Here is a 13761-nt window from a genome sequence, read left to right as displayed (position 1 = left end):
TTCAGCCATTGTGTTCTGGGCTTTGTTGGAGGCATTGTGGTGTGAAAAGGAACATCTGGTGCAATCAATAGGGCTATAGGAATGAAGATAGTAGTTTATCTAACTCATTAGTGTCTGTAGTTGGCTGGAAATAAAGTGTCACTAGAACAGAAAAAGGTTCTTATATTTGTATTCCTAGCACTCAGTCAGGTGTGTATGTAGTAGGTACTCCATAAATCTTTGTCCTGTTGTGCGTAATTAATTGGAAAGATTCCTAGCATAGAGTCAGATTGGGTTAGATAGAGTGACTAAGAATTAGGAAAGGATAATGGTTTGGCAGAGAGGCAAGACGATAGGTTCCAAATATTTTTTAGTTTTATATATAATCACTGAAAATCTGTAAATAGAAGAAGCCAAATTAGTACTTTACTTCTGAGGTATTATGTTAACTGTGTGTATATATGTATGTAGATAGAGAAAGAGACAGTGAGGTTGCATTTCTATTCTCTAAAGCATTTTGGATGTAGTGCTCAATAAATATTTTCACGGATGCATTTCCTATGTTGTTCTACCAAAGTTAGTTATTTGCTTCAAATGTGTCCTGGGCTTAGGAGGCATGGGTGGTCTCCGCGCATTTTAGAAGTTTTCTTTGACTGCAGTTGAGAAGGGCAAGGGGGTATGTTGACAGTGGTGTCAAGTACTGACCACTAGTTAACCAGAATGAGAATTCTGCAGAGAGAGAAAAATGCAAACATTTTGGCCTTGGGGGCAGTTAGCAAAAGGATGACCAACCTATTGTTTTGGTCTCTTGTGAGAATATCCCTTTTGGTATATCACTTTATTAGAACTCAGAATGATATTGGTGATGATGGTGATACCACCACCTGGCTTTTGCAAAACTCTTATTAATTTTTTGACGTATTATTTCATTTGAATCTTAGTGCTGGTGGGTGATAGGACTGGTATTATTTTCCCTTTATATACGAGGAAACAGAAGCTGATTGATCACGACTTCCCTACATACACTGTGCTAGATGTGGTGAGTGCTACAAAAACTTTGTCCCACACCTCTTATCTCTAAGAGAATCATCAGGACCCCAAGAAAAATTTAAGCTACACTTGTTAACCGGTTTTAAAGCCCTGGGGATACTTCATACTTCTTAGAGATGTTTTTTTTCCTCAACTAATTAAAATAAAATTGGAATCTGAAGGGACATAGCGTCAGCCTTGCATTATAATTACCTAAGTCTTCCAGCTGGGGTTTTTACTGGATCACTTATAGAAATACTCCTCCGACTCCTTCTAATACCAGCAACAGCATTTGCTGAGTGTGTTTTATATGTTAGGTTATATTCTAAGTGCTTTTCAAGTTTCATTTTTTAATATCTTTTTAAAAAATATTTTATTTATTTTTTTAAAAAGATTTTATTTATTCATGAGACACACACACACACAGAGAGAGAGAGAGAGAGAGAGAGGCAGAGACACAGGCAGAGGGAGAAACAGGCTCCATACAGGGAGCCGATGTGGGACTCGATTCCGCATCCCCAGGATCATGCCCTGGGCCGAAGATGGTGCTAAACCGCTGAGCTACCTGGGCTGCCCCATCTTTAAATATCTTCCCAAGAAACCCATGAACAGTGCTTTAATATCCCTGCTTTACAAATGAAGAAATAAGGTGTAAAGGGATGACTAGTTTTGGTGCTGAATAGTATTGATTCTGAAACTGAATATTAAACATTTCTGTAAAAGGCTACTTCGGTGGTTTCCCGTTCAAATTAAACATTTAATGTATTTGAAAGCAAACATGCTATGATGTCTGCCCTCAGGCTCAAGGCCAGTCTTGAGAAAGAGACATAGAGCTTGCTCATTGTCTTGAAATGGGTGTTGTAAGAGCTTGCATAAGTGATGGAGGAGGAAGTGAGCAACTCTGGCTGGGTCATCAGAAAAGATTCTTACAGTACATGACCTTTGACCTTGGACTGGATGGCTAAGTAAGAATCTTTGTGAGGGGTGAGAGAAAGACGAGGAAAGGAGTTTATGGAGGCAAGTCAACATGTACAATGAAGCAGTGGCACGGATGGGCAAAGGGGTGTTTGTGAATCCTCAGAATTTCCCTGGATCCGGAACCTCAGGTAGTCATCTGGGTGTGGGGAGGGGGTGGTGGTGTGAGCAGTCTTGTGTGCTAGGATCAGGAATCCAGACGGTATTCTGTAGGTGGTTAGTAGGTGGCAGGTGTGGGGAGTTCAGTTTTAGGATATTATTTTGGCAATTGAATAGAAGGTACTAGCAAAACAGGTAAAGCGTGTCTCTGTATTCCTAGCCAGTGTTAACCCTAAGAAGCAAAACTGCCAGTTATTTTACCAGCAACAGATGAGTTTCTTTGAGAATAATGGAGAATTGCAATCCAGGACAAGAAAACTATGGCAAAATCCACAGGCAAGTCCACCGAGCACAGGAGAGGAATCTTCTTTTGTAGAAGAAAGTGGGAAGCTGGGAAGACTGTCATAAACAAAGACCTCATTGGAGTCAACTGGGAGGGTTTTTATTTTATTTTTTAATGATTTTATTGATTTATTTGAGAGAGAAAGAAGCAGCAGGATAAGCAGAGCAGGAAGGAGAGGGAGGAAGGGGATCTCAAACAGACTCTGCCCTGAGCGTGGAGCCCTAGCCAGGCCCGATCCCACGACCTTGAAATCATGCCTGAGCCAAAGCCAAGAGTCCCACGCTCAACAGACTGAGCCACCCAGGGGCCCTAAACTGGGGGTTCTAAGCCTAGTGGCTTTTCATTAGCCGAGCTGGGACTCTCTCTCATTGGCTGGGCTGCTGGGGCAGGAGGAAGTCTCCTTTCTTCCTGCTAGAATTGTAAAGTAGTATCTGTGTGCAAGGTCCTGTCTCTCTTCCTGTTGGGTCTGCAATCCACTATGAGTGGTGGGGCAAGAGAGTTCCCCCTCCCCACCCCCCCAACTCCATTTTAGTGAGGTTTCCTTTTTATTAGTTTTCCACACCAGAGGTGGGGGTGCTGGGTTCCTGAGAGATGGCTGGGCTACCGTGTGTCATGTCAGGGGTGGAGGGGATGTGAGGGTTAGAGAAGAGTAGAGAGAAGGGCTTTCAGGTTGCATGGAAAAGGAACTGGGATGGAAAATCTAGAAAGAAAAGCAGATGCAGGGAAGCAGATAATTATGTTTGGAGTATGGCACACTTGAGGCCTTCCCAGTTGTCCGAACTGCATAACACACCATGGTAAAACCCAGTGGTTTACAACAGCATTTGTTATGGTCACAGATCTGTCACTTGGGCAGCGCTTGGAGGGGACAGCTTGTCTCTGCTCAGCCTCAGCTGGGGCGATTTGAAGTGTGAGGCGGAGATCATCTGAAGGCTTACTCACTCCCATGAGGGGTGGTGGTACTGGGAAGACTCAACCAGCTGGGGCTCCTCAGCACCCGTCTCTGTCTGCGTGGCCTCCAGAAAAACCCCCCCAGCACGGGCCTGTTTGATGGTGGTTATTTGGTTGCCTGTGTTGAGTAGTAGTTTATGCCGGAGACTGTGCTGTAGACCTGACAGTGGGCAGCCCCGGGATGCCCACCCTTCTTGTGTGTTCCCTAAGGGCTCCCAAGGTGTGACTCTTAAGAGAGAGGTGGACAGAAGCTGTGTGGCTTTTATGACTTCGCCTCGGGCATCACTTCGTCCTCATTCTGTTAGAAATGTGCCAGCAGAGGCCAGCCCATACTCAAGGAGAAGGAGGTGAGACTTGACTCCACTTTGGGAGGGAAGAGCATCAGTGGCTCTGGGCACATGTTTTAAAATCACTACCCAGGTCTCATGGGACGTTTATGTGGGTAGGTTCAGGGGTAAAATACGGATCTCTAAGAGAAGGAGCTGGGCAGGATGTTGAGGTTTGGGAGACTTGTGATCTTGGAAGCTATTAAGTTGCTGAGATGGCCCAGTGGGGGGTGGGGGGAGCGGGGGAGGGCTAGGAAAGTGGAGTGAAATGAGAGCAGAACTTGGATGTGAACATTTCAGGGCAGAGAGAGGAAGGTGGAAGTTAAGACAGAGGGAGTTCAACTTTCAGGGGCGGTGGAGAGGCAAGTGGAGAGAGCCAAGTGGATGGGCCAGAAAGAGTATTGGGTATTGGCTGGTGCTGAGGACCCATGGTAGGTAATGCTGAGGGGTTCAGACTCCATGGGTTGGGGTGGGGTGGGACTGCTCACCAGTATCCAGTGTCAGGTTTTGTTTTGTTTTTAATTTTATTTATTTATGATAGTCACAGAGAGGGAGAGAGAGGCAGAGACATAGGCAGAGGGAGAAGCAGCCTCCATGCACCGGGAGCCCGATGTGGGATTCGATCCCAGGTCTCCAGGATCGCGCCCTGGGCCAAAGGCAGGCGCCAAACCGCTGCGCCACCCAGGGATCCCAGGTTTTGTTTTGTTTTTTTTTTTTTTTAATTTTATTTATTTATGATAGTCACATAGAGAGAGAGAGAGAGAGGCAGAGACACAGGCAGAGGGAGAAGCAGGCTCCCTGCACCGGGAGCCCGATGTGGGATTCGATCCCGGGTCTCCAGGATCGCGCCCTGGGCCAAAGGCAGGCGCCAAACCGCTGCGCCACCCAGGGATCCCTTGTTTTTAATTTTATTTATTTATGATAGTCACAGAGAGGGAGAGAGAGGCAGAGACATAGGCAGAGGGAGAAGCAGCCTCCATGCACCGGGAGCCCGATGTGGGATTCGATCCCAGGTCTCCAGGATCGCGCCCTGGGCCAAAGGCAGGCGCCAAACCGCTGCGCCACCCAGGGATCCCAGGTTTTGTTTTGTTTTTTTTTTTTTTTTAATTTTATTTATTTATGATAGTCACATAGAGAGAGAGAGAGAGAGGCAGAGACACAGGCAGAGGGAGAAGCAGGCTCCATGCACCGGGAGCCCGATGTGGGATTCGATCCCGGGTCTCCAGGATCGCGCCCTGGGCCAAAGGCAGGCGCCAAACCGCTGCGCCACCCAGGGATCCCTTGTTTTTAATTTTATTTATTTATGATAGTCACAGAGAGGGAGAGAGAGGCAGAGACATAGGCAGAGGGAGAAGCAGCCTCCATGCACCGGGAGCCCGATGTGGGATTCGATCCCAGGTCTCCAGGATCGCGCCCTGGGCCAAAGGCAGGCGCCAAACCGCTGCGCCACCCAGGGATCCCAGGTTTTGTTTTTGAACGCAAAGAGGGTGGTAGTTTGACCTCTGTGCGCATTTGTAAAAAGAGAGAAGCCAGAAGCAGGGGGAGAATAACTGGCTTTGCTATTGCTGTATATGTCACTGGTTTTAGTTAAGATGCTTTTAATGCAAAATGTATTATAATAGTCATACCCTGGAGTTTGACCTTCAAGGAGCTGAAGTCTATGAGCAATAATTCACTTTAATGGTAACAGCTTTGCAGAGAGTAAGTACTTATTAAATACTTGCAAAATGAAAGTGCAGTATTACACATTCTCTGGGTGGTATGAGAGCCAGAGAAGCAATTTCGCCTGGAGGTGACATTTGAGCCAAATCCTAGTGAAGCTGTAACTTGTTTTTTTTTTTCTTTTTTCTTTTTTTTTTTTTTAAACTGGTGATTTCTCAGGGCGAATCTGAAGTTGTGAGTGCTCACTTCCATCATGGAGTGTCTTGGCTGTGGGATTCATTTGTGCAGCGTGCCTGGGTTTGTCAAATATTCTCTTGAAGGCTCTCTTGAAAAATGATTTGCAGTCCAGAGTGACAGGTCCCAAACAGGAGTCCACCAGCTATTTCTCTCGGGTCACTGTTGGAAGGGAAACATACCTTTCAAATCTATTCTGATGATGATGTTTAAAATGGATTGCCCATTGCTTCAGGGATTAGATAAAAATTTTGACTAACAGTAAAGATAATATGACAGATTGCTCTTGGTTTAGGGGCTTTTATTTTTTCCCAGAATTATAATCCATTTTCAGACTTCCTCTTTTTTTTTTTTTTTAAATATTTTTATTTAGTTATTCATGAGAGACATAGAGAGAGGCAGAGACACAGGCAGAGGGAGAAACAGGCTCCATGCAGGGGGCCCGACGTGGGATTCGTGGGATGGGATTCAATCCCCGGACTCCAGGGTCACGCCCTGGGCCAAAGGCAGGCTCCAAACTGATGAGCCACCCAGGGATCCCGCAGACTTCTTCTTTTTAATCTCCAGAAGGGACTCCAGTCCTGGGAGGGGGGTTGCTGTTTTGCTGGTTTGCCTCTGGCTGGGGCTGTGGTCACTGCAGCTGGTCTGATGATGTTTTCCTAGTCTGATTATTCTATTTATAATAGCAACCGTAGCTGTTAAATTTGAAGAGGAGTGAACTCTGCTCAAACACCCAAGTGCACTTGATAGCTTTGATAATTCCTCAAAATCCAGAGTGAAGTGTAAACTACAAATCACACATCTGTCTTTTGGCTCCTGTCAGTTTTCTCTTTTGCACACCACACTTTCTGTGGGTCTGTCATCCAACTTTGCTCTTCCTCCTTCCTTCAGCTTTCCTCTCTTTTCCTGTCTTTTATCTCCACCGAATTTCCATTTTCTCCCGCTCCTTTCTATCTTTCCCCATTTTGGGTCATAAAACAGAACTCAGGACTTTTGTTGTTCTTTTTTTTTTTTTTAATTTTGCTTTTATTTCATGGATTTATTCAAGATATTTTATGTTTCCTATTAGTATTAACGTTTTTTTCTGAGGGAATAAAAAAATCCCCGAGTAACATATTTCCTAGTTTGTTCATTTATTATTAATTAATTTCATTGCTATTGTGACATTAATTTTTTTTTAAGATTTTATTTATTTATTCATGAGAGACACACACAGAGAAGCAGAGACACAGGCAGAGGGAGAAGCAGGCTCCATGCAGGGAGCCCGACGTGGGACTCGATCCCGGGTCTCCAGGATCACGCCCTGGGCCAAAGGCAGGTGCTCAACCACTGAGCCACCCAGGGATCCCCTGTGACATTAATTTAGGGCGCTCTCTCTCTCTCTCTCTCTCTCTCTCTCTCTCTCTCTCGGCATGTGTGTAATGATTCAAAGCTTAGACAAAATATTTCAAATTAGTCGTTAGAATCTTCAGAACTCACACTTTATTTAACTCTTTGGGTCTCTATGCATTCTGGGCAGAGTGGAAACACTAAGAGGCTGCATAGTTTTTAAAATTTACTGGAAGATGAAGAGGAACTTTTGATTTTTCTTTATCAATTGAAGGAATTGAGGGAAGTAGTCAATTGCATTTCTAACCCCGTGTCATCCCAGAGTATGGACACTTGTCATATTGTCACTTCCACCTTAGATTCTGGACATGTTGGCCACCAGCAAGTGTTCCAGCTCCCTGAGTGGAGGAGGAGGCTGTGCGGTGGGCAGTCCCTCCGGGCTGGGCTCCTGGGGCTTTCACCCACATTTGCACACAGAGCACTGTACCACGAGCCTCCGGCACTCAGACTGTCCTGCTTCTCCTGACCCGGGGGCTTGTTCACCCCCAGTCACCCTTTTGCTTTTGACAATAAAATGCAGTTTTGGGGAATTTGTTTTTAAGTAGGCTCCACGCCCAGCATGGAGCCCAGTGTGAGACTTGAACTCACAACCCTGAGATCAAGACCTGAGCTGGGATCAGGAGTCAGGACCACAGCCCATGGAGTCCCCCAGGAGACCCATTGGGGAATTTTTAACGTGTGTCCATTGTGCCATTAATACCACTACCTCACATCTGTGTTTTCTGTGCTGATCAAAAGAATAAAGTTCGTGGGCCCTTCACGAGGCGCCCTGCCACAGAGTGTGGCAGTTTTGGTCTTTTCTCTAGAGGTTGCAAAGGTGACTGGAAGGATGCAGAAGGTGAGATGGGGATGGTTTGGGCCTTTCAGCTTTGGAAGAATGTGAAATTCTTACTTATTTTCAACCAGTAACATGTGGGAAGGAGGAATTTTATTTGGCAGGGATGCTCACGATGTATTCAGTATATGCCTGGTCCTGGCTCCAGCCAAGCAGTTCAGGGCAGCAGATGCCTTCTTTGAGCTTCTCTGCATCTCTGCTCAGATGGACTCTTCCTTTTCCATCTTACTGATAAGGGGGAGTGAAGTGTGGGGGACTTAAAGAACTACCCAGTATCATACAGTTTACAATATTTTGCCACCTGTCAGTCAAGTAGAGAGATGTGATTTTATTTTTATTTTTTAAATTAAAAAAATTTTTAGAGATTTTATTTATTTATTCATGAGAGACACACAGAGAGAGGCAGAGACATTGGCAGAGGGAGAAGCAGGCTCCCCGTGGGGAGCCTGATGTGGGATGCGATCCCTGGACCCCAGGATCATGCCCCTGAGCTGAAACCAAGAGTTGGATGCCTAACTGATTGAGCCGCCCAGGTACCCCAAGAGTCCTTATTTTAAATGGATTTGTTACAGACATACATTTGCTAAAATGGAGCAGATTTATTTAATAAAACCAAGTCTCCAGCGTACGGGATTGTGCTTGTGAATTCTTGTGTTAACTGGAGATGAGTCACGTATGGATGCCAATAGAGCCAGAGTCCTTGGGTCCGCAGTTTAGGTCTTGCGATTGCTGTTTTGGGGAGAAGGCCGTGCTGAGGTGGGAGTGGAAGTGCTGGAAAAGAAGCATTCCCTTCACCCCTGTAGGACTCACTTGAGGGAACTTCAGCACCTTTTGAGGAATTAGTTTTTCCTGCTGAATACACCTCTGCTTATTCCAGCCAAGCCAGTGGGCAGCTCCACCCCCCTGCCCCCTGGGGGGGGGGCTTTTTAGGAAGCAACTGTGGCTGCCATTAGCTTCCTTCACTTACCTGGCATCTCCAGCTTCAGGCAGCCATAAATGTGTATAGTATTTTTCAGTGCTTTGCAGTAATTCTTTATCATTCCCGCCCCCCCCCCCCCCAAGCTAAACATAATCCTCGGGGACAAAAATGTATAAAAGCAAAGCAATGTAACACGTCTTTTAAATAAGAGGGGCCTAGAGACCTCTGTCATCTTAAGCACCCCGCCTCCCACATTTATTTGTTTGTGTCTCAGCATCATCCCTTCTTTGAAAATACCTGTTAATTAAGGGACAGATGTGCTAAGGGAAACATAAACACGTTTTAATGAAAGTAAAAACCAAAGCCCAGGCCTCATTTCCGGTAGTCACTCATACTCCTCCGCCAGCCCTCCTGCCTCTCCCCTGCACACACCCTGTCCAGTCACTATTCAGGTTCCTAATCACAAGCTCGGACTTGAAACACAGGCTGCTTTCTTTGGCAGGCCTTCAGGATATCAAGTTTCCTCTGTTCAAAGGGACCCTGAGACCTGCTTGTGCCTGACTTCTCTCATGGAAGAGATCTTCTTGAAAGCTGGATTTGCCAGTCACAGTTTGGGATAGTAAATGTAATTGGTATGGGGAGGGATTGGGGGGGCTGGGGGTGTTGAGGAAAGGTGTTCTCATAGCAGCATTTCATTTCATTCATTTCAACGTGCTGCTCAGGTTGCTTCATGCCAGCCCAGGTGGAGTTGGCTTCTGCCCATGTGATTCTGTTAGTCATGGTTGCGGGCTGGCCTGGTCCTCCAGCGTCCCTGGAGAGCTGGGGTGGGGAGGAGGGGAGGAAAAAGATGCTCAGGATGGACCTGCTTCTGAGGTGGGTGGCCGTGGGGGGAGGTAGAGGCAGTATTCAGAAGTATTCAGAAATGTCTGTTCTAGAAGGGGGCGCAGGAAGGTAGAGGCTCCCCAGGGTTGCAGCATTCTGTTATCGACGTAACAGAGAGGTACAAGGGCTCTTGTTTATACTGAAAGCTGCTTATCAGTAATTGCTTCGTCCTTCTCTGACAGATGTTGACATAAAGGCAATTCTATCCTGGCTTTTCACTTGCTTCCTGACTCATTTGGGAATGGATCTACTACAGTGGACATATTACAGGATGATCTCTTAATATATCTGATGCCTGACACTACGGTCTTTTTCTTAAGTTTTAAGTCTTTTTCTCTCCAGAGTGAAATCGTATTTTTCTTTATTATTCTTGATGTAGTGTTAAATCTTTTCTTTTTTAAAAACTTGGAAATTTCTATTTTATGAGGCTGTAACTTTTTGTTTCATCTTCGCTAGGTAAAGAACCTAAGCTTCTTAAATGGATGTGGCTAAAAAGTTGGCCTTGTTAAAGGAAAAAAAAAAATTGGCTGAATGGTGGGAGATGAGAAGGAAACTATGCATGCTTTCAGGTTAAAAAAGAGATCATTTTTCTCTGTACCATGGAGAAGCATGGCCCAGATCATTGAATGGCACACAGCTGTTCCTTTGTAGGTCTGCAGTCACTTTAAGCATGGGGTTTTGCTTGTGTCAAAGAACAAGTGGGTTGTGATGACCTCGCAATATCTAGGAGAATAAAGCTTGAAACTGAAGGAGCTGATGTTCCCAAAACCCAGGAGTGAGAATGTACTCTTATTCCTTTTTTTCTCTTCAGTGAAACTTGAAGGGTACTTGTTTTAGAGAGAGAAACTTATACTTGATCTTTTATCGCAGAGTTAAGGTAAGAATATCTAGGCTGTGTTAGATGTTGGCTTTTTAAGCTGTTGTAGGATGTGTGTCAAGGGTGATACCTGCATTTTGGACATCAAATGGGCTTCTCGCTTAAAAAAATTTGAGTGGAAAATTCATAATTCTTTATAAAGTACCAGTTATTTTTATTCCTAGTTTGGAACATGACTTGTAGCAATAATAGGGAGATTAAAAGGTTATCTCCTACTTGCCATCTCTCTGCTGAAAATTAACTATAGCTAATCCTATTTTTATATTATAGTTTTCCATAACCTTAGTTTATTTTTTAAAAGATTTTATTTATTTATGAGAGAGAGGGAGAGCACAAGAGCAGTGGGGAGGGACAAAGGGAGAGGGAAAAGCAGGCTCCCCTTGTGGGCCTCCATCCCAGGACCCTGAGATCATGACCTAAACCAATGGCAGACACTTAACCAACTGAGCCACCCAGGTGCCCCCCGCCCCCCATAACCTTATTTTAAAGTGGATTCCAGACTACACTTGTGCATCTTTGTTTATAAATATTGGCAGTAATGGTCCATTTTACTTCTGTGAAGTTGGTGAGAAATAAAATACAGGTGTAGGTGTTTGCTTGAGTTTATGCATTTCCAGACCCCACAACCTGGAAAGGGATGTCAGGGCTTAGAGGGTTACATTTGTTACTTAGATTTCAAAGCCCTGTTTCCTGTCTCCTTTTCCCTGCTGCTCAAGGAAGCAGCCCCAGAAAATATAAAGATGACAGCAAAGCCTGGGAGCAGCATTGTCCACCGCAGAGTATAGTGCAAAGGAATCAACAAAACAGGACAACAGAAGATTTTGTGAAACTTCAGCTTTTCCAAAACAATGTTTGCATTATTCTTTGGTAGCTAAGTGTCCATCGTGTACATTTTCTGTGGGAGACGCTAGTAAGATCAGCTGAACTCACTGATACACTCCTGAGAATTCTGGAGTAAAATTCCTAACTTGGCTTGTTTTTCATGATGTTTGTGAGCTCCAACATTTCACTAGCTCACAGGGAACCTCTATTCTCCTATCCCATAAGCTTTTCCTCTACCGTAATTGCATGGTTAACCATTTCTCCAATCCCCTCCCAGTAGCTGTAGTATCTAAAAAAAAGTTACTTTTAATTTATAGGAACAGTGCAACAATGCAGGAAAACACTTCTTGTTAAAAAAAAAAAAAAAAAAAGGCAGTATGGGGGGGTCTGGTCAAGAGAATATGGATAAAGATATTTGCTCAGACACCTCATTTGGTGAGAGTCTTGTCCTTTTCTTAGCGACCTGAATATAGACCTGTGTAGACTAGCAGTTCTCAAGCTTTTGTTTGCATCTGAGGGCTTGTCTAAACATATTAGTAGACTCAGATTGCTGATTCAGTGGGTCTGGGGTGGGGCCTGGGAATTTTCATTTTTAGCGAGTTCCCTGGTGATATCAGTGCCTCCGGTTCAGGGACCACACATTGGGAACACTCATAGAATTGATTTTTGCATATGTGTGCCTTTTAAAAGGGCAAATACTATTGTACTATAGGTGCTTCTCTAGTTTTTATCAGCTCTGTCTTGTGGAGAGCTTTTTGTGGTAGTACCTAGCAATCACTTCCTCTTTTTTTTAAAAGAGTGTGGAGGGCACGAGGGGCAGAGGTTGAAGGAGAGACAGAAAATCTTTTTTTTTTTTTTTTTTTTTTTTTTGAGAGACAAAATCTTAAGCAGGTTCCATGCTCAGCTCAGCGCAGAGCCCTATGTGGGGCTCTATCTCACAACCTGAGGCAAAATCAAGAGTTGGATGTTTCACCGACTGAGTCATCGGGTGCCACTGTGATCATTTCATTCTTTTTAACTGCTGCATAGTGTTTCAGAGTATAAATATGCCTTAATTTAACTTCTATTAATGGGCATTTGGGTTCTTTACAGAATTTTGTAAAACTATTATAAATAACTGCAGCACTGAGCGTCTTTGTTTATCCATCCTTTAGGCAAGCATGTTTGCCTAGGGTAGTATGGAGAAGTGAAATTGCTGAGCATTTATATATTTTATGTTATTTTTGTTTTAGTTGGTAACGTCACCCTGACTCCTTATGATGTTTACCACATTAACACCTAGCCCTGAGTAATTCATTATCCTCCTAAGCTGGGCCTAAACCGGAGTTGCTAGGAAAATTGTAAAAATGTGCTGATTGGGCTCTTTGGAAATTCAGCTTGAAATGGGCTTTGGGCTGCTGGCCAGTCTTTTTTCATTTTTTATAGACTTCCTAAAACTGATAATCCAACCATTTTTTCCACTCACGGTACACTTGGTGGGTAAGCATTGCCCTTGGTAACAATGGCTCGCTTATGTCAAGTTTATAGAGGATATAGGTCCAAGTGTATCTTGTAATGTGAAGTCATTGTTAGACTTCTCCATTCTGGGTGTCCTTCCTTTTGTCAGACTCTACATATTGGTAACCAAATGTAGCATTTCTTGTATCCTCCACTTCCTAAACCAGTTATTCCTCTTTTTCTTTTCTGCCCTGGGCAACGATATGTGTTAAGTGAGTCTGGCAGGTATTAGGTGGGGCTACCGTCTTAGGTAGGTTGTGGCAAAGTAGGTGGGTGTTACATCTCAGCACTACCATTGCAAATAGGTTTGATTTCCTAGGTAGGTAAAATCAGAATTAGAGGTGGGGAGCTCATGCTGGCTTGTCAGTTCCTTGTTTTGCCAAGTCATTAAAATCAGCCAGTATAAAGCCACCATCTTTTTATAAGTGTGAGATTTTTAACACCCCTCTCCACCCTCTCAAATCAGGAAGATCATAATCTGAGAATAAAGGGCATTGCTTTTAAGTTCAGTTTCAGAAAAAAAAATTTTTTTTTTTCTCCTTTGCCTCTGGCAAGTGAAAAATGTTGATTTAATCTGGCGTTGGCCTACCATATAGAGGAAGCTGCTATCACTGGAGTAAAAAATGTAATGTCTGTACTAGGTTTTCCTAGTTTGCCATGCTGTTGGTTAATGGTGCTCCCAAAAGTGACTGGACGTGGAGGTGGTCCTATAAAGTGCAGCTCTCCTGAAGGAGAAAAATTCTTAGGATTCTTAGTCACCCATTCCTTGGAGCACTCGCTGTGTGTCAGGCATTGAGCTACGTTTTAGATAAAAAAGAAGCAGAGGGGGATCCCTGGGTGGCGCAGCGGTTTGGCGCCTGCCTTTGGCCCAGGGCGCGATCCTGGAGACCCGGGATCGAATCCCACGTCGGGCTCCCGGTGCATGGAGCCTGCTTCTCCCTC

The 13761-nt window shown here is 44.4% G+C and overlaps 1 protein-coding gene across 2 annotated transcripts in view; it reads left to right on the top strand.

Moving 5' to 3' along the window:
- Nucleotides 1-13761, top strand: part of TPD52 (tumor protein D52) — a 108671-nt gene that overhangs the window by 8082 nt on the left and 86828 nt on the right. The window contains exon 1 of one of the 2 annotated variants that reach the window (XM_038579587.1): nucleotides 1979-2114. The exons of the other annotated variant lie outside the window; for it this stretch is intronic. Coding sequence (XP_038435515.1) covers nucleotides 2036-2114 — 79 coding nt within the window. The 5' untranslated portion in view covers nucleotides 1979-2035. Of the gene's footprint in view, nucleotides 1-1978; nucleotides 2115-13761 lie in introns of those variants that run through there. 2 annotated transcript variants of the gene reach the window in all.

The sequence above is a fragment of the Canis lupus genome, chromosome 29 (assembly GCF_011100685.1).
Source record: "Canis lupus familiaris isolate Mischka breed German Shepherd chromosome 29, alternate assembly UU_Cfam_GSD_1.0, whole genome shotgun sequence".
NCBI lineage: Eukaryota > Metazoa > Chordata > Mammalia > Carnivora > Canidae > Canis > Canis lupus.
This window is presented reverse-complemented; position numbering and strand designations above follow the sequence as displayed.